The 22,775-nt window shown below is 54.8% G+C and overlaps 9 protein-coding genes and 1 non-coding gene across 12 annotated transcripts; 5 read left to right on the top strand and 5 right to left on the bottom strand.

The window, feature by feature from the left end:
- Positions 1–207: 207 nt before the first annotated feature.
- H310_04719 (hypothetical protein) lies at positions 208–1,498 on the top strand (the record flags this gene model as incomplete). Its single annotated transcript, XM_008869179.1, has 6 exons — positions 208–408; positions 459–640; positions 700–857; positions 938–1,024; positions 1,087–1,321; positions 1,408–1,498. The coding sequence occupies 6 exons, from the start codon at positions 208–210 to the stop codon at positions 1,496–1,498; spliced, it is 954 nt and encodes a 317-aa protein (XP_008867401.1).
- Positions 1,499–1,732: 234 nt separating this feature from the next.
- On the bottom strand, positions 1,733–3,300 carry H310_04720. Of its 2 annotated transcripts, none has more exons than XM_008869181.1 (3): positions 3,092–3,300; positions 2,682–2,973; positions 1,733–2,329 (listed from the first exon to the last, which is right to left on the bottom strand). In XM_008869181.1, exons 1-3 carry the CDS (start codon positions 3,251–3,253, stop codon positions 1,809–1,811), a joined length of 975 nt encoding a protein of 324 aa, XP_008867403.1. In that variant the 5' UTR covers positions 3,254–3,300; the 3' UTR covers positions 1,733–1,808. The 2 variants fall into 2 exon arrangements, with proteins under 2 accessions (XP_008867403.1, XP_008867402.1); XM_008869180.1 differs by having other exon boundaries at positions 2,556–2,973.
- Positions 3,301–3,554: 254 nt separating this feature from the next.
- H310_04721 lies at positions 3,555–3,636 on the top strand. The gene has a single exon. It is a non-coding gene; the product is annotated as a tRNA-Leu (tRNA).
- A 304-nt stretch (positions 3,637–3,940) lies between these two features.
- Positions 3,941–5,251, bottom strand: H310_04722 (ribosomal protein L1). Its single transcript, XM_008869182.1, has 7 exons — positions 5,107–5,251; positions 4,903–4,968; positions 4,712–4,844; positions 4,517–4,650; positions 4,385–4,459; positions 4,200–4,316; positions 3,941–4,158 (listed from the first exon to the last, which is right to left on the bottom strand). Exons 1-7 carry the CDS (start codon positions 5,233–5,235, stop codon positions 4,015–4,017), a joined length of 798 nt encoding a protein of 265 aa, XP_008867404.1. The 5' UTR covers positions 5,236–5,251; the 3' UTR covers positions 3,941–4,014.
- Positions 5,252–5,714: 463 nt separating this feature from the next.
- H310_04723 (hypothetical protein) lies at positions 5,715–9,772 on the bottom strand (the record flags this gene model as incomplete). Its single annotated transcript, XM_008869183.1, has 23 exons — positions 5,715–5,783; positions 5,889–6,027; positions 6,075–6,226; positions 6,277–6,305; positions 6,420–6,531; positions 6,584–6,709; positions 6,771–6,903; positions 6,948–6,970; positions 7,026–7,109; positions 7,154–7,253; positions 7,321–7,503; positions 7,573–7,702; positions 7,763–7,869; positions 7,931–7,953; positions 8,066–8,224; positions 8,308–8,389; positions 8,450–8,546; positions 8,653–8,829; positions 8,886–8,992; positions 9,065–9,194; positions 9,267–9,362; positions 9,411–9,575; positions 9,640–9,772. 23 exons carry the CDS (start codon positions 9,770–9,772, stop codon positions 5,715–5,717), a joined length of 2,556 nt encoding a protein of 851 aa, XP_008867405.1.
- A 1,158-nt stretch (positions 9,773–10,930) lies between these two features.
- On the bottom strand, positions 10,931–12,798 carry H310_04724. Of its 2 annotated transcripts, XM_008869184.1 has the most exons (7): positions 12,535–12,798; positions 12,356–12,472; positions 12,176–12,311; positions 11,990–12,123; positions 11,374–11,524; positions 11,140–11,324; positions 10,931–11,086 (listed from the first exon to the last, which is right to left on the bottom strand). In XM_008869184.1, the coding sequence occupies exons 1-7, from the start codon at positions 12,778–12,780 to the stop codon at positions 10,967–10,969; spliced, it is 1,089 nt and encodes a 362-aa protein (XP_008867406.1). In that variant the 5' UTR covers positions 12,781–12,798; the 3' UTR covers positions 10,931–10,966. The 2 variants fall into 2 exon arrangements, with proteins under 2 accessions (XP_008867406.1, XP_008867407.1); XM_008869185.1 differs by having other exon boundaries at positions 12,356–12,798.
- Positions 12,799–13,213: 415 nt separating this feature from the next.
- On the top strand, positions 13,214–18,409 carry H310_04725 (hypothetical protein). Its single transcript, XM_008869186.1, has 11 exons — positions 13,214–13,524; positions 13,582–13,842; positions 13,893–14,074; positions 14,133–14,253; positions 14,313–14,672; positions 14,899–15,519; positions 15,785–16,210; positions 16,531–17,338; positions 17,422–17,631; positions 17,682–17,881; positions 17,936–18,409. Exons 1-11 carry the CDS (start codon positions 13,230–13,232, stop codon positions 18,310–18,312), a joined length of 3,861 nt encoding a protein of 1,286 aa, XP_008867408.1. The 5' UTR covers positions 13,214–13,229; the 3' UTR covers positions 18,313–18,409.
- A 1,022-nt stretch (positions 18,410–19,431) lies between these two features.
- Positions 19,432–20,129, top strand: H310_04726 (hypothetical protein; the record flags this gene model as incomplete). The annotated part of the gene is made up of 2 exons (XM_008869187.1): positions 19,432–19,488; positions 19,542–20,129. The coding sequence occupies 2 exons, from the start codon at positions 19,432–19,434 to the stop codon at positions 20,127–20,129; spliced, it is 645 nt and encodes a 214-aa protein (XP_008867409.1).
- Positions 20,130–20,147: 18 nt separating this feature from the next.
- Positions 20,148–22,073, top strand: H310_04727 (hypothetical protein; the record flags this gene model as incomplete). The annotated part of the gene is made up of 1 exon (XM_008869188.1): positions 20,148–22,073. One exon carries the CDS (start codon positions 20,148–20,150, stop codon positions 22,071–22,073), a length of 1,926 nt encoding a protein of 641 aa, XP_008867410.1.
- Positions 22,074–22,367: 294 nt separating this feature from the next.
- H310_04728 (hypothetical protein) lies at positions 22,368–22,646 on the bottom strand (the record flags this gene model as incomplete). Its single annotated transcript, XM_008869189.1, has 1 exon — positions 22,368–22,646. The coding sequence occupies one exon, from the start codon at positions 22,644–22,646 to the stop codon at positions 22,368–22,370; it is 279 nt and encodes a 92-aa protein (XP_008867411.1).
- Positions 22,647–22,775: the final 129 nt, after the last annotated feature.

Below are 22,775 nucleotides of genomic sequence, written 5' to 3' on the forward strand. Positions count from 1 at the left end.
CGCGCTTGTTAAATCAAGTTTGAACTGGCGCAGCGCTACGTCTCGGCTCTGATGCACTTGAAGAGATCTACCGAGTGGTCCAACGACGCCGCCAGCACAAGCTCATGGTCGTCACCATTTTCGCGTACATGACGAAAACCTGTGAAAAACGATATCTGTTGTGCCGCACTCTTATTTGATCCATATCTTCTGCGTCGACACATCTTGATGCTGCTGCGCCAAGCTCTCGGCCGAAACCGCGGATTCTCGTCCTCGAGCCTGGATACGCTCTTTCGGGAAAAGATTGCCCTTGGTAAATCGTTGCCCAAGCTGGAGGACAATGGCCTGAAGCTGCAAATGTATGCGTTGTACAAGCAGGCAACAGACGGTGCCAACATGCAGCCCAAGCCGGGGATGTTCGACTTCGTTGTACGTCCTGGTTGAAATGAACAATGGCGCACGCTAATCCCGTTTTCCAGGGCAAGGCAAAGTGGGAAGCATGGATGAAACTTAGCTCGCTGAGTGCAGATGAAGCCAAACAACAGTACTGCGACCTCATCGATGGCCTCGCCAAAAGCTCTGGCATGCAGTCCACGGCTGGCTCCGCGCCAACCCCAGCAACACCTTCGTCACCCAATGAGGGTGTTAAATTCACTCAAAGGTATGTTGCTCAAAGAGTTGTCGCTTCGATGAATCATGGAGCGCAACACGCTTTGACAGCGGAGGAGTAACAACTCTGTCGACGGACGCCAATGCCCCACTGGACAACGATTTGGTTGGAAAGCTCACGAGTGCCATCAAAGAAGCCGCGAACGATCCAGTTTCGAAGGTTCTCGTGCTACAGCTCCATCCTGCAGCGCCTTCCACGGTGCATCCAAGTACGTCGACTGATGCTCACCACCTTTTCTTTGCCAATGCAGTTGTTGGAGGCGATGGCCCTATTCATCCTTGGTTGTAGGTGCTATCGCGCCGTTGATTCAAGCCATTATCGCCTATCCAGTACCGTTGGGTGTGGTCGTACATGGCCCTGTGCATGGGCTCCAGGGTAAAGCAATACTTGAGGACATCGTTCACTTCACGGACTTTTCATGTGGTTCTTTCGAGTAGTTTCACTCGTGGGCCTCGCGGACGTTGTGTTTTCCCACGAGCGCGCCACGTTTCAAGTGCCAACAGCGTCGGCCATGCCAGCCGCCCACGCCTTGATCACGAAAATGGGTTACATGCAAGCGAATGCGCTCCTGCTGCTTGGCGCGAAGTTGTCTGCTGATGCTGCGCATCGCCATGGACTCGTCACCGATGTATTCAACGGGGATGTAGAGGCGCAAGCGTTCTCGAAATTTCAGTACGTTTCGACCGTGTCATGGGCGTTTCCACTTGCTACAAAGTGCACCCTCATGAAAGTGGAGTAGTGACTCGATGGGTGTGTAGGCACTTCGCAGACCAAACGAGCGATCGCAGTATCAAGACGATTCTGTTTCGCCACCAGCACAAGGACGCACTGCTCGCCGAATTCAAGTAGACTTTGTAACGTGCATAGGTTCCCTTCAAATCACGTGAGGCTGTGCTGTGGTCTCTCGCTCAAGAACGATAGTTCGTGCTGGCCCATGGATAGCTCCCAAATCGCCTAAGTTGCCTCGCCTTGCATTTTGTTCTGTTCGACGTCGCCGCTATGGACAAAAACCGGAAGCGTCCTCGTTAATGTTTGTAGCCTTGTGGGTAGATTTGCCTTTCAGAGCATTGACACACAACAAAATGGTGATTCCATGGAGGATGGACACAATGAACTTGCCATTTTTCGTGTCGTTTTACCAGAACCAGGTCGTCCTTCTCTACGAAGCGTACGTAGCCACACGGGCGACGACTGTGGCGTGGAGCGACTTGTCCAAAGAAGCCACGATCCCTGCCGTGTTTTCGTGGTCGCCGGACGCACTATAGTCGTAGAGGTGGCCATTCCGGTCGGTCAAAACGCCGCCCAGTACGATCAGAAACGCTTCGCCGACGCACGAGTCCCACCGCTTCGTTCGATGGACGTACCGAAAGTACACGTCGATGTGGCCGAGCGCTACGTCCAACAGGAGAATGCCAGTCGATCCTTTTGCCATAGTGCTCATGTTGAGCAACGGCAGGATCGCGTTGGCATGGCCACATGGGGATTCCGAGTGGCCCACGATCGGGGTCGATCGGGTTGAAAGCGTGGCACGTCCGGTCGGGACGCGTTCAAATGCGGGCCAGGTGAACAAGTGCGTTGTATACGGAGAAACCACGTGGCACCTGAAGATGCCGTCCACCGCAGGGCCGCCGTAATAGGTCGTGCCGCCACCGCCGCCAACAAACGGCTGGTGCATCACACCTAGTAGGAACGCATGCCGTGGCAACGTGAGCTCGTTCAAAGGACATCCATGCCCAATTCAACTCGGACGATTCCATGCTGTGGTCACTTGGATGGAGATCGACTACCTTACAAACGCACCAGACCACACGCAGCAGCAACACACACCATGATATGCAACCAAACGGGCTGCAAAACACGAAATTCCCACTCAACTACTGAAGGCTAGACGTTTGACAGCTCGGACTTGTCAAAATCGGTGGATGGTCATCATGCTTGGAGGATGGTAGACGATTCAGAACAGAGTACGAATGGCATGCACATGCGCGCAGGAGCGCCATGCAATTTGTAGCGAAGGAAGGGCAGTGCCTACCTGCAATGGGACGGCCACGATACGACAGTCCGAGAAGCACCGACACGTCGTCGTACGCTTTTTCGGTGAATTTTCGTGTCCCGTCCAACGGGTCGATCCAAACGACAAGATCCTCCAGGTCGACGGGAACCGCTGTCGGATGCGTGGCAGCCAGCAGTGATGTGCATGGCGTGGTCACGTCTTCTCCTGCGGGGGGGTCCAGGTGGCCTTCTTCGCCCACGATTATGAGCTTGGGGCCAAAGTGTCGCCGCAATGACTCGACAATTCGCTGCTGAGCACGCGTGTCGGCAATCTACTCAGGGCACAACCCATGCCGTGACGATAAGTGATGCAGATAGCAAGCGTATCGTGCCACGCTGCCAAGACAAGCAGACCGTCCATCGACAGTCATCCAGGGTATGCCACGGTACCGTTTGAGGGTCGAACGAGGCAGTTGCGCCGTCGTCAGCCTTGTTTACTGTCTGGAGCGACTCACCGGACGCAACAACGTCTCGAATAACTTGGCCAGCAAACGCCCCCAAATCGACACACGCAGACAAGAGCGCTATGAGATCCACTGACGACGACGACATGCCGCGACAAGTTCAACTTTGGCCAAGATTTTACTATTCAACTAGACACTATACAAAACGCAAGTGCAGTCGACCACATGTCCTTTGCTTGAACACCGTCTATGCAACACGATTTCGGATCCACAGGCTCCTGTGGCCAAACTCTTTGGCTCTGTAACTCCTTCCAGCGAAGCTGTCGATGTCTTCTCAAGCGTGCCGTCCATCGAATCAGTCGACGCAACGCGAAGAGGCAAGCATGTAATGAGCCGACAATGCCACAATGAAACGATTCAACTTTTGTAAAGTCGAAGGACGTAACAAAGTCAGTGTGCCCGAGCGGTCCAAGGGGGTAGACTCAAGTTCTACTGTGTTCGCACTCGTGGGTTCAAATCCCACCGCTGACACATTTTTCTCCCTTGTTCGTCTTGGGGCTTCCTAGGCAGCATGGAATCGTCAGGAAGTGCGCGGTGTACCGATTTGTCTCGAATGGAGGGCTCATGGGGTGCATGGTGAATTGGAGCGCGTGTTGCTCTTACGAGCTTGAGCTGACGAGTGGTTTTGTTTAGGAACAGTGTGTCAGAATGGAGCGATTATGGGAATGTGTGAGGCGAAAACGCTGCAGCATTGTGCTTGGTTATTCCACACACCGTGAGTGGTCTTGAAGGCGCTAGGCACGCACTCCAGGCTCAACTCGATGCGATTGTGCAGGAAGAAAGTGACGTGCTCGCGAAAAACATGCGCGACGACGTCCGAACGAAGTGTGGGTTGGTTGATGGAACTATCTAAGTGAATCGCATAAAATGGGGCGACGAAGGGTCCAAGTAGCGCGTGTCCAATCTGATTCCGCGGCCCATCGTGCTGCTCAAGTGGCACGCCTTGATGTACTTGCCTTTGGCGCCTTCGGGTTTCGCTTCTCCCACAGCAACCTGTCGACCGTCAGCCCACAACCATGGCTGCTTTGACGTACCATGAACGCGCGAATGTTTTCCAGCAAAGCTTCATCGGAAAAGCTCACTTTGCCCACGCCAGCATGCACAATACCCTTCTTTTCTGCACGGAATTCGACCTGACCGCCTTGCGCAGCCTGGGCAAAGGCAACAAGCGTGAACATCCAGCTAGCTTTGCTCGCCTACGGCAATGCACGTTGCTTACCTTGATGGCAGCCGTCACGTCTTGGGTGACCGTACCAAGCTTGGGGTTCGGCATCAGCCCTCGAGGACCAAGGACCTAGAGCTGAACCATCAGGCGAAGATATTTCATAAGGTAATGCGGTGGCAAACATACTCGGGCGACACGACCGACCAGCGCCATCATGTCTGGGGTCGCCACACATCGGTCAAAGTCCAACTTGCCGGCTTGGATATCCGCCAACAAGTCTTCCGCGCCAACGATCGCAGCACCAGCCGCACGGGCTTCGTCTGTAAAAAGTGAAGTGGTCGAGTTCCCACCTGCACGTGTTCACAGCATGCCATCACGAACCTGCTTTGTCACCCTTGGCAAACACCGCTACACGGACAACCTTGCCGGTGCCATGGGGCAAGCTCACGACACTTCGAACGCTTTGGTTAGGTTTGCGAGGGTCCACACCGAGCTCAACCACAATATCGACCGTCTGAGTCACCACAAGATCAACAGCTTTTCGTGACGGCGTGGTAGTCAATATCCATTACCTCGTCAAACTTGCGGACAGCACCTTGTTTGCACTCAACCAGAGCCACGTTCAAGGGAAGAAGCGGCTACCGCAATACCACCAACACACATATTAGCATCCATGCGAATTTATCAAAGTGTCCATTGCGGTCAATAAACACACGCATTGCATGATAAGACCAAATTCGTAATCCTTTGTTTGAAAGACAGCTCCTTTGACATACCTTCTTGCCTTCCGCTTCCTTGAGCTCCAGTGTGGTCTCTGGGAATCGCGTGGTCAATGCAATGGAGCGGACTTGCATGCGGCGGGCGAGGCCCGCGGCCGCCGACGATCCGCGGAAGAGCAGCGCCATGATTCGAAAATGACCGTGGGCACCAGTAAATCACAACCGATTCACGCGGCGGTGATTGGTCAGAAAAATCCGTATTGGGTCTTTTCATTCGACAAAATTCACATGCCCTTGCCGGATACCTGGGGATATTCCGGATAACCGTTTTCATAGTGACCATTTTGTAGCCCTGATGCCGCTGCATCGGCTTGAGCTCCATGAGAAGTCCTGGATCAGCGATAGTGATGGCGCGGAATTCTCATGATCCTGTCATGGAGACTAAAAAGTTGTTGCAGCCGAGTATCGAGGAAAAGGGCCGGTGTCAATGGAGCAGTGTTCAGGAGGAGTGGATGTTTAGACAGGTTGTGCTGTCTGTACGGGTTGACAGGGCATTATTCAAACACGACCACTTTACTATTGCTAGCAACACGGCGCTCTGTCCTTGGCGCGATCTTTTTGACCATCTCTTCGGGCCACATCTCTTCGGCAAAGGATTTCACATATTATGGCAATAACACAGGTGGCCGAGCTTGCTGCGCTTGTCCTTGCCTCAGTAGTTTCCAGCTTGTTCGCTATAGTGTTACCGTGAGTTCCATGCCATGTCAAGCTTGTGTGGGGCATGCATAACAGCAAGTAGCCAGGCATGGCAAGGAGTTGAGTGGATGTCAATCATGTACCTCTTTGCAGCACGACATGAACGTTGCCCGAGCGAGCGCTACGAGCCAAATGCACGCGAGATTCACGGTCGTGGACACCATCCAATTTGGAATATCGATATGGGACTCGCTGTGCAGCATGGGCACCGCCACAAGCAGCCTATGGAGCTGGTCATGGACGCTGCTTGGTCAAGTACTATTCTGTACCACAACACTGCCACTACAGTCGCAAAGAGACCAATACCCGGCACCAACGTCGCATAGATAGCTTGGACAACGCCGACTTGAATTTGAGCCTCTTCGGTTCGAATTTGCAGTGCCTCTTCCTGGGCATGACCACCGAGCATTCCTTCTTCAGCCTAGCCGTTGGTCTGTGTTGGCATGCGACTACCTCTGTAGGCGAGCGTACCTGCTTGACTGCGACTTGGTCAGCCGCGCCTATTGCAAGTTTATTCACCATCCCCACTCGAGATAGGCCATGTGCTCATATGAGCCAACGCGGAACGATCAAGATGCCGCCGTCGCCGACGCTCGAGAATAGGAAAGGTGTACCTCGGAGATGGTAGGCCCCAACCAAGCGGTTGTAGTCACCGACAGTTCGAAACACTTGAAACAGGACGAAAGTCAGCCATGTGGCTGCCGCAATGCAGCCCAACGCCATGTCCTGGCACACCAAGACTTTCTTACGGCCATTGTACACCACTGAGCCAGTTTACGTGAAGGAGCGTGAGGCCAAAGTACCCAGCCCGCCACAGCACATCGTGTTGGACCGATACAAACATCTGCATGCTTGTCAGCGCCAACGCCCACGCGAACGCGGTCATGGCAATCGAAGGAATCATCTATCGCGACATCACAGCCCCACAATTGAAGTGGAACAGTACGCTAGTTCAGGTTGCGTACCATAACGGCACGGACGGCAAAGTTTGAGGACGCCACCAGCACTAACAAAAAGCACAGTCCGCGGTACAAGTTGAACGTTGTAGTCGCCGTCACTTGAGCCAGCAACAGCCCCACATACGAGTAGCCGGAGGGACTGTTCAAGGTCAGAGCTTATGATCCAGAAGTCATCGGTCGTACATCCGCGAGTCCACAGAAGAGAACTACACTCGTGACTGTGGTGAGCCGCTCAGGTCAAGCCGGGGGGCTCGGACGTACACGAAACGTGTTGTTCGTAAGGTCCAAGGGCCGCCGGTCGACCAAGCAGTGATACCCAAGAGTTGTCGACAAGGACCCAAAGCACTACTTGCCATTGTCAAGGAAATGGATATATGCATGTCACGTACGAGAAGTGTGGCGCTGGAGACGACGAGCTCACCAAACATGCACCGCCACAAGTGCGTTTGGTGGAGTTGGTCTTGAACGTGCCGCTGCAAATGAATAGACCTGGAGAGCCCATTGAAAAACCCACTCGATGCTCCACGACGTGAATTGTGGTCATGATTGCCCGTACCGAAGCACGATGCTGTTTCCAGTGTGAACAAGGAGACGGAGCGCCCGGACAAAAATGTAGGCGAACGCGAGTGCTTTCAAGCACACGAGCACGATAAGCCAGTACCAAGCCATCATGACCTCGGGCAAGAGCAAGTACGGTGGTGTTTGGGCCAGCGTTGGTTTGTCTTTCAAGAACGGGTGGCTACAATTCCGTCCAATGACTGAAGTACCGATCCAAAACGAATGGACACGAGCATTCCATAGCGCGTACGTGATCAAGCACTCCACCACAGCAGGGTCCACCGCCACGGACTTGTACCATGCCTGCATGGCAGCGTCGTTGTGGCCATTGCCAACCCGTTCAAGAACGTCCACACTCAATGCGATTTCATTGCCCAAACCTACGAACAATGCACGACTATCGTTAGCCGTGGAACACAAGGCTCAATAGTCCAACCCACCGAGGAGATACCAGCCATACACAACCGCGTCGAGAGCGAGGTTGGCCAGCATGTTGAGGTTGCGCCACACCGAATATCCATGCAAACTAGTTGTATCCAGCCGATTCCTGAAGTCGTGCACGATGACTTGCTCGTCCGACATTTCCAACAACATATTGACACGTGTACCCTTGCAAACGAAGCGCTTCGACCTACGCGCAACATGACGGGACGTTGTCAGCACGCTCGGGTGTGAAAATGATCGTAGGGAATGCGTGAGAAAGATGAAAGTCTTCCAGACAAACATGCGCGAAACAAGCGTACCGGAACATCGGGGCAGTATCTCGACTCTTGGTCGGGGTGTTTTTCGTCGGGAATCGCCAATACGACGCGTTTGAGGTCCCGGTGCACCCACGCTATGGTGCCTTGCATTGGCGCGGTGCATTTGAGGGCTGCGTGAGTCGTCTCCATGGACGCCTCCACCTACGCTGTCGGGTTACATGCGTGGACTCTGGCAGCGGCTCGCTGCGTTTTGCGGGTGTAGCAACTGCCGACGCAAGACGTACCAACGTGCCGACACAAAGCGTTGTGGTCAACGGGCGAAGTCGGCTCGGCAACACGTGCTTCTCGATCTTGCCGTCGTCATACCTTGTGGCGTCGTGCAATTAAGCTCATGGACACAATCCTCCTGGATGCCATGTCACGCACCGAATGGTCTTTGTTTCGTCAGCATGCGTGCGGACAATTTCCCCTCGTTGAAACACTTCCATCTCGTCTTTGATGCATGTGATTTCCACCCGCATTCCTGCAAAGGCCACGTCAACTTCTGCCACACGCAGGCCATGCCACTTTCCGCCCCCCCAAACACACATGGCGTTGCCACTCGAACAGAATCCACGCCGTCTTCTTACCATCCTGCAGTGTCAAGCTCCCTGAAGCAAGCATCAACATCGCGCGAGTCCATGACGATGACTGGCGTCGCCGCACGCGAATCGAGGGAACTTTCATCGCTACTTTCTTGTCGTGGCCCTCTTCTTCATCATCGTCGTTGTCGGTGTACTCAATGTTGTACTTGCCATCTTGACGTACTACAGGGATGGAGTTGTCGACTTGCATGGATGCACACTGCGGATGCGTAAGGTACCTTTGCAAATCGTCCCTGCCCGCCACTTCGAACTGTCCTCCAGCTGGAATTCCACCGATGCACCAACGGCAAGCGGGGCCCCGTTGAATAATGCGACTCGTCCAAGCCTACGATGGCACATCGAATTGTTTTGACGATGACAACAAAAAGGGATGTCCGCAACAAGAAATGGTCCGTACGACTCGATTGCTTGGGACCACACGGACAAGGACTGCATGTCCGAGACCGCGACATGTTGGGCTTCCGTCTCGGCGTCACTGACGTGTCGAATGTCGTACGAATTGTCACGGTGGCGCTTCGTGATCACTCCTACGAACTCACAAAGCACGCTGTTGCATCCAACACTCGACACCACATAACAACGTGGTGTGGGGCTCATACCATCGTGGGCGCGGCCTTTTGCGTCAACGTAGCGCACGTTGGCTTGAATTTCAAATCGCGTCGTGGGCAACGTCCATCGGTGCCACCAACGCAGCGCTAGCAATTCAACAGTGAGTGGCTGACGTTGCCAGACTCGACACACACCGCGAACGTCCGTGAACGGCACGTTGGTGCTTTCGTGGTCCTTGTCGCTGTCATGTTGAATGTCGCAGTCGTCGTCGCGGATTGCAGTCAGCCGACCACTCTTCTGAACGTTGTTCACGTGGAAGACGACGGCCTGTTGCTTGTGCCACGACGCTTTCTTTACCACTGCAGGCGGGCGCCGATTAGCAGGTATGGTCGGCGGCCAGAGGAAGCAATTGTGAGGGTACACCTGCTGCATCCACAGAGCGCTTGGATTTGCCGGTATCGGACGATGAGTCCTCGCCACCGACTTCGTCGTTGGTCTTTTTTGCTTCCACTTTCTGCCCGAGACGCACTGTGAAGTTGTTTCGCGCGGCATCCATTACCTCTCTCTTGCCACGTTTGAGCTGTTTGCGGTGCTTCAGTCGACTTGTTGGCACGTTCCTCTCCTTGTCTCCCGTCGAATACCTCACCGTGACTCGGCCATCTCGATGGACCCGGGTGATTTTGCCGTGGAGCCAAATCTCTGGCACAGTTGTGTGCATGATAACAATGGCCATCACTGATGAGAGAGCTCGCGGTCGTACTTGTGTCCTCGGCATGCTGGACTTGGACAGCTTGACCAAGTTTCCATCGCGATGCGATATCCTACAACATTGTGAAATCGAGGCACCACGGACGACGACGGCTCGTGGATCGCCCAGTTCCCACCTTGTCGACCTTGTCGCTCTCTTTTGCTTCCTACGATCGAGGGTATGAGCACAAAAGTGCATGAGTCCAAGGCAGCGCACGCTGTCGGACATCTTGTCAAGGCGAAATGGTGGGCAGTTTCAACAGTTGCAGCCAGCAACCGCTGCCGAACTGGTGCGTTCGTCGTGCTCATTCGTAATGACTCAACGAGCTTGCAAAGAGCAGGGGGACACCGTAGCCCAGAGGTTTTGACGAGTTGCTGGCCGGTGCTGAGGTTGTCGCTCGTTCATATCGCATCAACGATCAGGTTCCTGTTTGGCGACAGCCACAATCTCCATCGCATGCGCATCGTGTTGAGTCAATGCGGAGGGGGGGAGGTGCTGCATTGATGAAATGTGCTGGCTGCGTATAGTTTCCGAACGGTGCCACGTTGGACGAGTACATTGCAACAGCTCGTCCACTGCTGCGCACGACAAATTGCTGTATGCCACAGCAATAGTACGAAGTCCCAATGGATCACACTCGCCTTGGCTGGTCACCGTCGGTGGTCTGCATGGCGCAAAAATGTATCCTCGCATCAATACTATAAGCACTTTGTCAGGCATGGTTTGCACCGCTTCCATCAATTCGTTTAAATTGGCCGAATCCAAGTCGCTGACGCAAGCAGGTTGTCATGTAGTATGTCTGGGAAAGATCAGGCGAGCCTCGCCATTTCGCCCTGGTTTGGACATCATCCCCCCATACGTGGTTGAATGGACTTTTGACACACACGATGCCGATGCTCCGTCATACAGTTGACGAGCAGCTGATCATGACATCGTGGCGCCATCTGAAGAAGCAAAGCCACAGTTGCAACCAACAGGCCTCCAATACACTCACGCGCCATATTATTCACTATCGGTGGCTTTTTTCTTACGTCCTCCTGTCGCTGGTGCCGCTTTCGTTGGCGCACTCGTCGTCGCGGCGGCTCGTCGGGCCGATTTGCGTCTTGTGGGGGTGTTGTCGTCCTGTCGCAATTCGTTCGATAAGCGCACGTGGTTGAATGCAAAAGGAACCCCACCACGACAGGATCTTGTGCGGTCGCCTTCTTTTTACGGCCACGGCCGGTTGACGCTGACCGAGTCGGCGACGTCGATGCGGCGGGCGATGACGTTTCGTCTGCGGATTTTGCGTTGTGGTGACGAGCCGACACTCGCGTCGCTGTCGACCGAGCCGGTGGGTGTTTGCGCGGCCGACCAACTTTGCCTAATCCAAACACAGTCGGAGCCGACCGCAGGTTTTCAAGCGGTCCAACCTTTGGGTGGTTTGACCAAGTTGCGCTTCGACGTTTTTGCAGACGTCCCGCCGTCGTCTTCAATATCACCGTCGCCGTCGTCGTCACCATCATCATCACCGTCTTCGTCCTCGTGGTCGTCGTTGGGGGTGTCGTCTTCTTGAGCCTCGTCCTGTGCAGAGTCGGCAACGCTTGAGATTTCAACTTGACGGGCAGATGATCGGTCCACAAAAATCAGCACATTGTAGCATGACCAGCTGAAATCCAGCGCAAGAGCAACGGGAGAGCTCAACGAGCAGACGCCGACGACCCAGAGAACACCACAACTCAACAGCTCAACGTGCTGTACCCACGCAAGATTATGCAGTGTCAACTTGACAGGTACAAGCCCCCCATGGCAATTTTCACTGGCTGCGGCAACGATGATGCTCCAAGTGCGGAGAAATGCAGAGGAGTGTCCGATTCCAACGTAGTCAAGCTCGAACATGATAATAGGACAACCCACACACAAACAGTCCTTCGGCAAAATGTACAAGTCGATTGAGGACGGAATAACAATGCCAATGCCGTCCTCGGTCGCTCATTCGACTTCCTTCACAACTGGAACAACGTATCCCGTGGGATGTACAAGACTCACCTGCTTGGGCAAAAGTACGCGCCTCCGCAAGTTGACGAGAGGAGCATTCAGATCGGATTCACTGTCTTGGTCGTCGTCGTCATTGGCTTCGTTGGCCTCGTTGGACGACGAGGGGACTGATGGTGGTGGTAAATCTAGTGCGAAAGGTGAGGGGATCGCTTCAAGTGCAGCTAGCTCATGACGTGCCTTGCTTGGACCGAATTCGAGTTGATGCACGTGGAGCATGGGATAATGCAGCAGTCGCTGTGGTGGCAACGGTTGGGGCAACACTGCGCTCGTCGGGACCAAGCGGCAGTGGAGGGGAAACAGGCGTGGACGTGACCTGTGCGTTTTGGCTTCAAGATACCATGTTGGAGACACACAAACCTCAGTCACACTTGCCGTCTTTGGGCACGCTAGGCTTGTTTCCTCGTTGTTTTCGACCGTTGCAGAGGGTGTCGACGGCACGGTCGAGTCGTTGTCGTACGTTGCTGTGGATTTCATCTACACACCAAGCTCGTGAGTATACGCACCAACAGGTCATGTATGGATAGTTCGCCACAAACTTGTTGTCGTGCAACTTTGTACGCAATGTACGCTTGCTCCAGTGCAGGCGGTATCGTTGGACCGATGCGGCTCCACAGCTCACGTGAGGCAGGGAACTTGTTTTTGTCGAAAACAAGCAGATCCAGCATAGTAGCGTCAGGGGATTCAATCACCGCGTCTAACTCATCGATCAACTTCTGTTCTTTCGACTTGAGGCCATCGATCTGTCGCCGCAAGCGCGCGATAACGCTGTCGACTTCGGTCATCGCTCTCGTGGGCAGAGCTATCCGGATAATGCATTGATTCCCGGATAATGCGACTAGGGAGTAAACCAAAATGATTCGCGAAAATGATAACTATTCCAACCAATCAAGTCATTCCGTTCGAGACAGGGCGTTCGAAAACTCGGTTCAAGTCGTACTTAACGAGGCGGCTTGATAAAAGGAATCGTTGCCTATAGATTTAATCAAGTAATCGAGAGCACTCGTGGTCACGATAATTTTTTCGACGACTCTTCATAATGGAATCGTACTTAATATGTCATAAACAGCGTTCCTGCTTCTATAATTTATTAAAACCTAGTCCCAGACTGAAAACTAGTATGAAAAATGTATTTAATTGCAAAAGATATCATCTGGAATGCTGTAAATAAACACATTTTGGCGAGCGTCTTCAACATCAAGCCCATTTCGCCTTTCTGCAGGTGGAGCCGACGATGCGGATCCATACCGCCGCAATCGCCGCCACGGCGACCGTCGCATCAATGGTGACAGCGCTTACCCCCAAAGAAGAGTATCTGATCTTCGAGGATGACTTCGACTCGGGCTTTGACTTGTCCGTGTGGAAACACGACATCACGTTGGGCGGGAACGGCAACCGCGAGTTTGAGGTGTATGTGAACAGCCGCAACAACTCGTACGTGAAAGATGGCAAGCTTCACTTACGTGCGACGTTGACGGACGAAGCGTACGGTCGCGACAGCATCGAGGGCGGCGTGATGGATCTCTGGGGTACAGTTTGTTTTGTAGTGGTTGTCCGGAGCGTCCTAACATGGACAATACGAACAGGAACGTCTCCGTACAGCTCATGCAGCTCCCCTCAATTTGCAGGATGTCGCAAGGAAGCCAATGGTTTCGATATTTTGCCGCCGGTGCAAAGCGCGCGCATTCAGACGATGGAGAGCTTTTCGTTCAAGTATGGACGAGTAGAAGTTCGAACGAAATTGCCGCGGGGCGACTGGCTCTGGCCAGGCATTTGGATGATGGCCAAAGATAACCGGTATGGCCCGTGGCCGTCGTCTGGTGAGCTCGATATCATGGAATCGCGAGGTGCGTTGAGCTTGTTTACGTGTTCCGTGAGGTGAGGTGGATGTGGGTAGGGAATGGCCCGGACTACAAGGATGACAAGGGCGACCCAATTGGGAACAATCGATTTTCTGCGTGTTTTCACTTTGGTCCGGCATGGAACAAGGACGGGTACCCCGTCGCCGTGAACGACACGAAGGCGTTGCCAAACCACCGCAGTTATGGTGACGAGTTCCACACATTTGGGTTTTACTGGGTTCGTCCCCCGGCTTCAATCGGTAAAAAGTCGTCATGGCATCCCTGCTAAATATTAGGACGAAGACGAAATGTACGCCTACGTGGACAAGCCCGAAAACGTGGTCACTCGGGTCGCCGACTACGGCAAGAAATCCTTTTGGGACATTGGGCTCGAATCCGGCGCGTGGAACGCCAGTGGTTGGTCACCGACACAACATGACGACGCCATCCAACGCACTCACGCTATGGCGCTGTAGATTCATACAACAACTTCCAGGAAGGTCCAATCAACGCGCCATTCGACCAGGAAATGTACTTGATCATGAACGTCGCGGTGGGCGGGACGTCGATTGCCAAGGGTTTCCTTGATTCAGGGTACTTTCCCGACGGACAAGGCAACAAGCCGTGGCACACCAACGATTCGTTCCCGGCCGCCAACTTTTACCACCAAAAGGACAAATGGTTTCCATCGTGGACGACCAACGAAGACATGACGACGACAACGTCTGGCCGCAGCAGCGATTTCTCCGCAATGCAAATCGACAGCGTCAAGGTGTGGGGTATTCGTGGCTTGACCACCTCAACGAAGTCCAAGAACGAGATTCATCGCTACGACGGTACAAACTAGTATCACATGTGGGGTGGTGGCATGTTCACTGCTTTTTCCGTTTTCTTGCATGACATCCACGCGTGCAGCGGGGTGCAGAGCGTTCGCCGATCTCGACAACTCCATGTTCTCGATTCGGCGCCCTGTGGTGCCGATTGAAAACGGGGTCGCAAACGAGTTCCCTTTCACAAGTGTGCTGGTTCGTGGAAGGTGGCTTACGGCCAATCTTGTTGTAGACAAGACGACTGCGACGACTACGATGGACTGCTCGGCGACGTGCCCGCATGCCAGCTCTGTCCCGACCTGTTTGGAACCATCGACATCGACGTGCTTTGCCACGACATCTGCGTGTTTTCCTGGCACGACCCCGTGTGCCCTCCCTGCTGAGCGACTTGTGTTCCACGATTCGTTTGACGAAGACCGATTGGACTTGACCAAGTGGCAGCACGAGATCACGATGACGGGCGACCGAACGTCGTTCATGCACATGTCGACGGAAGATCCGACAAATTCCCACGTGAAGAACGGGCGACTTGTGATCAAGCCGACGTTGAGCGCCCCAGTCGTCGGTTTTCTCGACAACAGCACGGTCGACTTGTGGGGCACATCCCCGGCGAACCAGTGCACGTCCAACTACAATTTTGGGTGTCTCCAGACGGGGAATGCCGAGAAAATTCTCCCGCCGATCCGGTCCGCTATGCTGCGCACGGAAAAGAGCTTTAGCTTCCGCTACGGACGTGTCGAAGTTCGTGCTAAAATCCCCACGGGTCAATGGCTCCGCCCGGTGTTTCGACTGCTCCCCAAATTTGACAGCTACGGCGAGTGGCCTCAAAGTGGTGAAATCGTCTTGTTCGAAGGTACGTCCAAGCATGACAAGCACTGGAAGGGAGCAACGCCGTGTTCAAAATCTATGCCTGCGACACCTGTGGAGCATTAAGAGATCTCCGTTGCTCCCGTGGAAAGATGTGCATGTGCTTGATTTACTGGTCGTGGCAGTCACGTTGAGTGTGAGATTGGAGCTCACGATCTTGAGTCGCTGCCATGGATTGGTTTTGTACAACGTGGCGCCGTTGTCACCGATTATAAGTGTACGGAAGGCCTCACGGGTTTTGCCGCTGGTAGGACGTGACGAAGGCCGCGCCGTGGAAAGCCGAGTGCATTTTGGCCCATTCAACATGTCGACTGGATCATCTCGGCAAGTGACCCCTCTTCCAGCTCCTGCCGCGACGAACGTTGGCAGCGAGCAATCCGACGATCGCGATGCATTTCACGTGTACGGACTGTTCTGGGACGAATCGGACTTGTACATGTACGTGGATTCCCGGGACAACATTGTGAGTCGCGTCGAAGGCTACGGCACCGCGTCGCTTTGGAAGTCGCAATGGGGAGACAACGAGTCGTCCCCGTACCGTGAGCAGCGTGTGCAGGCCCCGTTCGACCAGCACTTTTACCTGAGTCTCGGGCTGCGTGTTGGCGGGAACGACGGGTTCTTTCCCGACAACATAGGCAACAAGCCATGGAATGATACGTCGACGCGCCACAAAGAGAGTACGTGTCAAATCGATCGAGCTTGTTTGTGCTACATTTCTGTGTGCGTCTCCAGTCGGACGTGCTTTCGACGACGGTGTCGGGCCACGGCGAGGTTGCTGCATTGGCCTGGTTGTTTTACGTCGTCCTATCCATCAACGGATCGTGCTTTTGTCAGAGCTTTGAATGCAGTGCGATGTTGTTCTTGCCTCGATTTCCCATCGAGCATCGAAAGCCCTTGCGGACCGTTTTCCCGTTTTTCTTGGATCGACCTGTCCAACACGTGCATGTGGAATGTTGTCGAAGACGTATATTCGGGCTCACGGTCCATGGAATTGTAGCGTTTGACAAGGCGCTGAATGAATGGAGCCCGACGTGGAATGCCAAAGCGGACTCGTCATCGCTAGAAATCGACCAAGTGTCGGTGTGGGCAACGTCGACAGCGAGCAGTTGGACGTACCATGGGGCGTTTGACCGGGAGCCGGAACCCGAGGCGGAGAAGCTGTTGTTTTCTGACAGCTTTGCCACGTTGGACATGCGCCGCTGGAAGCCCGAGATCACCATGAACACGGGGGGCGAGTTTCAAATGTACGTCAACCACCGACAAGTTGGATTTGTCCGAAACAAGACGCTGCTGCTGCGACCAGCGCTCAGCTCCGATATTATTGGGAACTGGTCGCTCTTTCAAGGATACATTGACATGTGGGGCACCGACTTGCCTAGCAAGTGCACGGCGGCGGCCGCGTCCGGGTGCGGTCACTTGAACACTCCGCAGGACATGGCGCCGCCGATTCACAGTGCGTCGTTCCGCACCGCCGAATCGTTTTCTTTCCGCTATGGGCACGTCCAAATCACAGCCACACTGCCCGCACATGCCGACTACCTGCTCCCCCGCCTGCGCCTCATTCCGTTGACGTCGGGCCATGCGTGGTTGGACATTGCTGTCACTCGTACGCTCCCGCAGCACCACAAGACAACGCAGACCGTGGCAACGGGGTATTGCACAAATGCCACGAGTTGTGATGTCGCGTATCATGAGATTGAGCCGCATTCGACCCATGTCTACGGTGTGATTTGGGACGCCACCGATGTGGTTGTGTACCTGGACACTCCATCCCATGTCGTGTGGCACCGTCCGACGCCGCCCAGGTACGACACTTTGTCCATGACGAGGCTGCGGGCACATGCTCTTCCGAGATTGTTGTGGAGATCGTCTCATGGCGTGTCTGTAGCATGCATGAAGACATGTTTTTGGTCGCGCAAGTCGGCGTCGGTGGCATCAGCTCCCTCCCGCACTATGCGTTTGGGACGTTCAACAACCAAGATCCAAGTGCAGCCTTGCCCGTGCCGTGGAATGCGTCGGCGCCGTACCCCCACACGCAATTTTACCGCGCCAAGGATCAGTGGTGGCCATCATGGGCGAACAAAACATTGAACGATGGGTGTGTCCACATAATGCTATATCGACGTCCTGACACGTCCATCGCGATAGGCACACGGTTGGGGATCACTCAGCGCTGCAAGTTCACGCTGTCCATGTGTGGTCGGTGCGAGGCACCAAGTGGCGGGCGCATCGTGTCGTGGGCGATCCAGACGTCGCGGCATCGCTTGTTCAAGTCAAGTCCCCGACTGCCAAGCACGAGAAAGTCGTGGCATTTACGGCGGCGTACACTGGAACAATCCCATTGCCAGGTGGGTCGACAGCGTGGCGTCGAAGCATCGGTGTGTTGACCGCGGACAAGCTAGATCATTCCCTCGTCGACAAACTGAAAGCGTCGCTGGCGGGCCTGTTTCCTGGCTCGCACCACACGTTGTACGGGCCAGTCGTGCGAGGCGGAAACGTCATCACGGCAACAGTACAATTTGATCCGACGCCGTCGACAGCAATCAAGGAAAACACTGCGGCCAGGGGAGAATTCAAGCTCGAGGAAACCCAAGCGTTGGTGCAGCTTCACTCGCAAGGCCCAGACTCAACAGTCGACATATCGTCGCCGCGTCGTACGTGGCTGTGGGTCGTGGGAGGCGGTCTTGTCTTGGCCGGCGTCTTGCTGTTCGCGGTGTCGGTGGGGACCAAAATCTTGCGTCGTCGAATGTACACCTCGATCCCAGAGCGAGTCTTGTAGACATCACTTGCACCGGGTTGGACTACCTGTGCCTTCCCACTCGACGACTGTGTTTGCATTGTAAAGAATCCGAATGACCAAAACTTGATGTCAGGAAGAGCTCTCTTCATCCCTCGGTCATGTACGGGGATTCTTTCTGCCGAACAAGGTCCGATGAGCTCGAGTGTCTAGCCTGGCGCGCTTGCGTGTTTGAGGCGCATGCGAGGGGGCTGGTCGACGGGTGGACCGACCACAACGGACTCGATGCAGTCCATGCTGGTGCGGTTTCAACCTCGTGTCCCTAGGGCGCTCTGTGTGCCCTGGGACCATGTACTTGTACCGCTTGCCACGAGTGTACAGTCGAGGCAAGCGTGGTTGCAAGCTGGAAGTGCCCATCGTCCGGCTTTCTTCCTTGGTACACCCGCGAGGTAAAGAGTCTTCGGCCAAACTGTGTGTGGCCCATCACGTGTGGAGTCCGTCCATCCAACTCGTGAATCGGTAATGTTTGGGCACATGCGAGACCAAATCGCGGCGCACAAGGCCTGCCAAGAGCGACTCTGGTCCGACAACGACATCGTCGTTGCACACACAGATGTCTCTACTGTCTGTTAGCATTAGTTCAGACCGCACAAGACTCAGGTACATCCAACCACCACGGATGTTGTCGAGCACCGACGAAAGCGCACATGCCACCCGTCCACCTGCCTCACAGGGGGTGCCAAGCGGTTGGCAGAGACCAAATCGTGCGATCCAACTTCGCTTGGTCCATGTTTAAAGCCGTGGGGAAGCTGGGGTAAACACTCGAAGCACGCGGCCATGCCACTGGGTACCTAAATTACTGCCGTCGGTCAACGAGTCGTTGGAGGGATATTCTGATGACAGCAGGGCCATCCATTTCACATTCATGTCGCTATCGCGTCGGACAAGTGAAACGACTGGATCGTTGGGGCGATCGCAGGATGCCACCGTGTCTGGCGTGTTACGGTGGGGTTCCCTTGTCACGGCAGCGCTTGTCACGCAAAAGGAGACGATGTGGTAAAGGGCACTGGACCGTTCTCGCCTTGCAAACCACCAACATTCCACCAAGTGGAGGTGCCTATGAAGCAGCCCTGTGCCGTAGGGGTGGCTGTCGTGGCATCGATGGCGGCCGTCGCCGCGGACGTTGATGCACGCGCCAAAGCCATCGTTGACGCTATGGTATGGATCGTACCTTGTCGCGGGCACAAGATGCCCACCATCTCTCTGCGTAGACGGTGGGCCAACTCTTGGGCCAAATGACCCAAATCGACCTCAGCGCGGCCAACACTGCGGCCAAAGTCGACGAATTTGCCCAGGTCAACGTTGGATCGTACTTTAACTTCATTGGGATGGGGTGGAAGGGATATCGTGTGACAGCCAACACGGAAGAATGGCGTGCCATCCTGACCGAGATGCAAGACATTCACATGAAACGAAACAAGGTGCCCATGATGTTTGGAATCGATTCCGTCCACGGCGCCACATACGTCGACGGGTCGGTGCTCTTTCCCCAGAGCATCAACACGGCCGCCGCGTTCAACCCGACTTTGGCCGAAGGCCTTGGCAAATACATGGCCCGCGACACGAAAGCGGCGGGCATCCCATGGATGTTTGGGCCGACACTGGACGTCACGCGCCACAAGCACTGGCCACGTGTGTACGAAACATTTGGTGAAGACCCGACTGTTGTCGCGCAAATGGGCAAAGCCGTCATCGAAAGCATTCAAAAGCAACGGGTTGCGGCGTGCTTCAAGCACTTCATCTCGTACTCGGACCCAACGACCGGTCTTGACCGGGACAACTCGGAACTGAGCTCCTAAGAGATCCTCAACTACTTTATGCCGCCTTTCAAGGCGGCAGTCGAAGCCGACGTGTGGAGCGGCATGGGGACGTTTGTTGCGCTAAACAACGTGCCATTGGCCGCCAATGAACTCATGCATAAGGGATTGCTTCGAGGGGATCTCGGATTCAAGGGCCTCATGGTCACCGACTTCAAAGAGATCAAGATGCTTGTTACACAGCACAGTTATGCCCCTACTGTCCTGGAGGCGGTCTATGCGTCCCTCTCCAAGGCAACGTACGACATGAGCATGGTGCCGGACGATGGTAGCTTCATCGAAACTGGAAAACAATTGGTGGCCCAGAACCGCATCCCCGAATCCCGGCTGCGTGAATCTGTGCTGCGGATTGTCAAACTTAAGTTGAAACTTAACTTGTTTGACGAGCCTGTGCCCGGCGCCGATGTCTTGAGTCAGCTCGGCGACGAAGCGAGCCAGCTCTCAGCCCTCGCTATAGCTCGGGAATCCATGGTGCTCTTGAAAAACCAAGACAATGCGCTGCCATTGACTCCCGGGAAGGCATCCATTTTCCTCACAGGCTCCAGCAGCGACTCGATCGGGTTGCTGTGTGGCGGCTGGACGCTCTGGTGGCAGGGGACGTCCCTGAGCCAAGTGTTTCCGTTGGGCGCGTCCGTGCGGAAAGCGATGGAGACCACCCTTGGGGGAGCGGACAAATTTTCGTTTTACCAAGGGTTTGACACGGACGGGAACCTTGTCGACAACGACGGAAAGCCCGGCGACTTGGAAGCGGCCAAGGCCATGGCAGCCAAAGCTGACTACACGGTGGTCGTGCTGGGCGAACGTCCCTACGCTGAATACAAGGGCAACGATGACAAGCAGCCCCTCCCACCAGGATTCCTCACGTATGTCAAGGCACTCAAGTCGACTGGCACCAAGATCATTCTGGTGTTGGTCGAAGGGCGTCCTCGACTGCTTAACGGGATAGCAGACCTTGCGCATGCTGTCATCTTTGCTGGCCTGCCGTGTGAGTATGGCGGCCAAGCGATTGTAGACGTGTTGCTGGGCAAAGTCAATCCGAGCGGAAGAATGGCCATGACGTACCCAAAGACGGACACCAGCATCAACTTGGCAACTCCGTACTACAAGCGCACCAACACGTCATGTCTCAAGGACGGCATCAAGTACGAGTGTCCTGCAGAGTGGCAGTTTGGCGACGGGTTGAGCTACACGAGCTTCCATTACTCGAACGCGACGATCAGCACGACGGCGCTATCGTTCAGCTCGACGGGCTCGAATGCGTTCACCGTCTCAGTGACTGTGCAAAACACCGGGCTTGTCAAAGGGCAAGAGACCGTGCTCCTGTTTGGAACGCCGCCTGCGACTCGCATCCATGCCGAAACCAAACTCCTGAAGCGATTTACAAAGCTGTCGTTGGCGGCGGGCGAGGCCAAAGGTGTGACGTTTTCGCTGTCTCATCAAGACCTGGGCTACTACAGCAACGACATCGGCAAGGGACTCAAGAAGGACGCCCCAAGCGGCGCGTACACGTTTTTCCTCAAGCACGACACCGATTGCAGCACCAGTACTCCCCTCTGCATGACGCTCAAGTGGGACAACCCGGACAAGGCGTCCTTCATGCCAAATGCCACGGTTGCGCCAACGGTGGTGGCTCCAGTGGGTCCATCAGGACCAATCAAGAATGGCTCGACAACCGTGGCTCCAGGAAGCGCCCCATCGGACAACGACTCTGCGTCGGCCGGCGATGACAATCAGACGGTACCTGTCCCGATGATCGTTGGAATCTCATGCGGCGTCGTGTGCGCGTGTGGCATTCTTGCGTTCTTGGTCTCTCGACGAAAAGCCCAACAACAGAAACCACTCCGAACCCTTCACGTGATGGAGAGCAAGGAAGACCGCGTTGTAATTGTCGATGGCGGCGGTTCTCTCACGTACAAATCACTCTAACCGACGTTCGTTGATAACTCTACTTCAACGAGATCGCCCAATCTCTTGTGAACCCAATCTCGAATTCCTGGGTAGATCCCATACAAACCAAACACAAAAGCGTAAACAGTGGATGCCATTTTTTATGTTCGACAGCTTGGCCGAGGTGTCAAAGGATACTGCATTACTAGAATTATCTACCAACGCTAATCTTGCCGAAGCTCAATCCAGTTCTAGTGCCAGTGCAGTGCAGGACTACATGGGCGGGCTAGACCTTGGGAAAGGGTGCATGCGTCGACGCATGCGGCCGATGGCCTAGTGGAGATCGAAGGTCGTGTCGAGCGCCAAGCACCGCGGATACTTGGCGTGGAGGTCGCGGTAGTTGGTTTGGCGCAGCAGTGTGACTAGAGCGGCCTGCACGGCTGAGAGCTCGGAGTCGTCCGGGACTTGCAGACGCATCCATCGTCGAACGGATCGCAGCCATGTGACAAACGAGACGTCCAGAATGACATGGGCCGGGGGCATCGCGCGGTTGCGGTGCTTGGCGTGGTTGCGCTGGGTCCACAGCAGGTGCAAGCTCACACCCGTCAGCATCACCCAGAGCTTAAACGGCGCCGACTTGTGCGGTGCGCCACGACCGTTGGTCGTGAATCCGTCGATGTTCGTGATGCAGAGCCAGCTGAAGCCGATTCCGAAGCATGAACTGGCGGTTTGATGGAGTAT

This window comes from Aphanomyces invadans (genome assembly GCF_000520115.1).
Source record: "Aphanomyces invadans strain NJM9701 unplaced genomic scaffold supercont1.7, whole genome shotgun sequence".
NCBI lineage: Eukaryota > Oomycota > Saprolegniomycetes > Saprolegniales > Verrucalvaceae > Aphanomyces > Aphanomyces invadans.

What these genes read in the sequence shown, in the direction of transcription:
- H310_04720 (XM_008869180.1), bottom strand. Translation starts at nt 3,253, where the DNA reads ATGTCGTCGTCGTCAGTGGATCTCATAGCGCTCTTGTCTGCGTGTGTC. An exon ending in CCTCGTTCGACCCTCAAACG is followed by an intron (nt 2,974 to 3,091) that starts GTACCGTGGCAT and finishes TGCCCTGAGTAG; the next exon opens with ATTGCCGACACGCGTGCTCA. An exon ending in CCATCCACCGATTTTGACAA is followed by an intron (nt 2,330 to 2,555) that starts GTCCGAGCTGTC and finishes CGTTCCTACTAG; the next exon opens with GTGTGATGCACCAGCCGTTT.
- H310_04722 (XM_008869182.1), bottom strand. Translation starts at nt 5,235, where the DNA reads ATGGCGCTGCTCTTCCGCGGATCGTCGGCGGCCGCGGGCCTCGCCCGC. An exon ending in ACGTGACGGCTGCCATCAAG is followed by an intron (nt 4,317 to 4,384) that starts GTAAGCAACGTG and finishes GCCTTTGCCCAG; the next exon opens with GCTGCGCAAGGCGGTCAGGT. An exon ending in AAAACATTCGCGCGTTCATG is followed by an intron (nt 4,159 to 4,199) that starts GTACGTCAAAGC and finishes GACGGTCGACAG; the next exon opens with GTTGCTGTGGGAGAAGCGAA.
- H310_04724 (XM_008869184.1), bottom strand. Translation starts at nt 12,780, where the DNA reads ATGACCGAAGTCGACAGCGTTATCGCGCGCTTGCGGCGACAGATCGAT. An exon ending in AGACGGCAAGTGTGACTGAG is followed by an intron (nt 12,312 to 12,355) that starts GTTTGTGTGTCT and finishes CAAAACGCACAG; the next exon opens with GTCACGTCCACGCCTGTTTC. An exon ending in TCGAATTCGGTCCAAGCAAG is followed by an intron (nt 12,124 to 12,175) that starts GCACGTCATGAG and finishes CTTTCGCACTAG; the next exon opens with ATTTACCACCACCATCAGTC.
- H310_04725 (XM_008869186.1), top strand. Translation starts at nt 13,230, where the DNA reads ATGCGGATCCATACCGCCGCAATCGCCGCCACGGCGACCGTCGCATCA. An exon ending in GTCGACGCGCCACAAAGAGA is followed by an intron (nt 16,211 to 16,530) that starts GTACGTGTCAAA and finishes ATGGAATTGTAG; the next exon opens with CGTTTGACAAGGCGCTGAAT. An exon ending in CACCGTCCGACGCCGCCCAG is followed by an intron (nt 17,339 to 17,421) that starts GTACGACACTTT and finishes GCGTGTCTGTAG; the next exon opens with CATGCATGAAGACATGTTTT.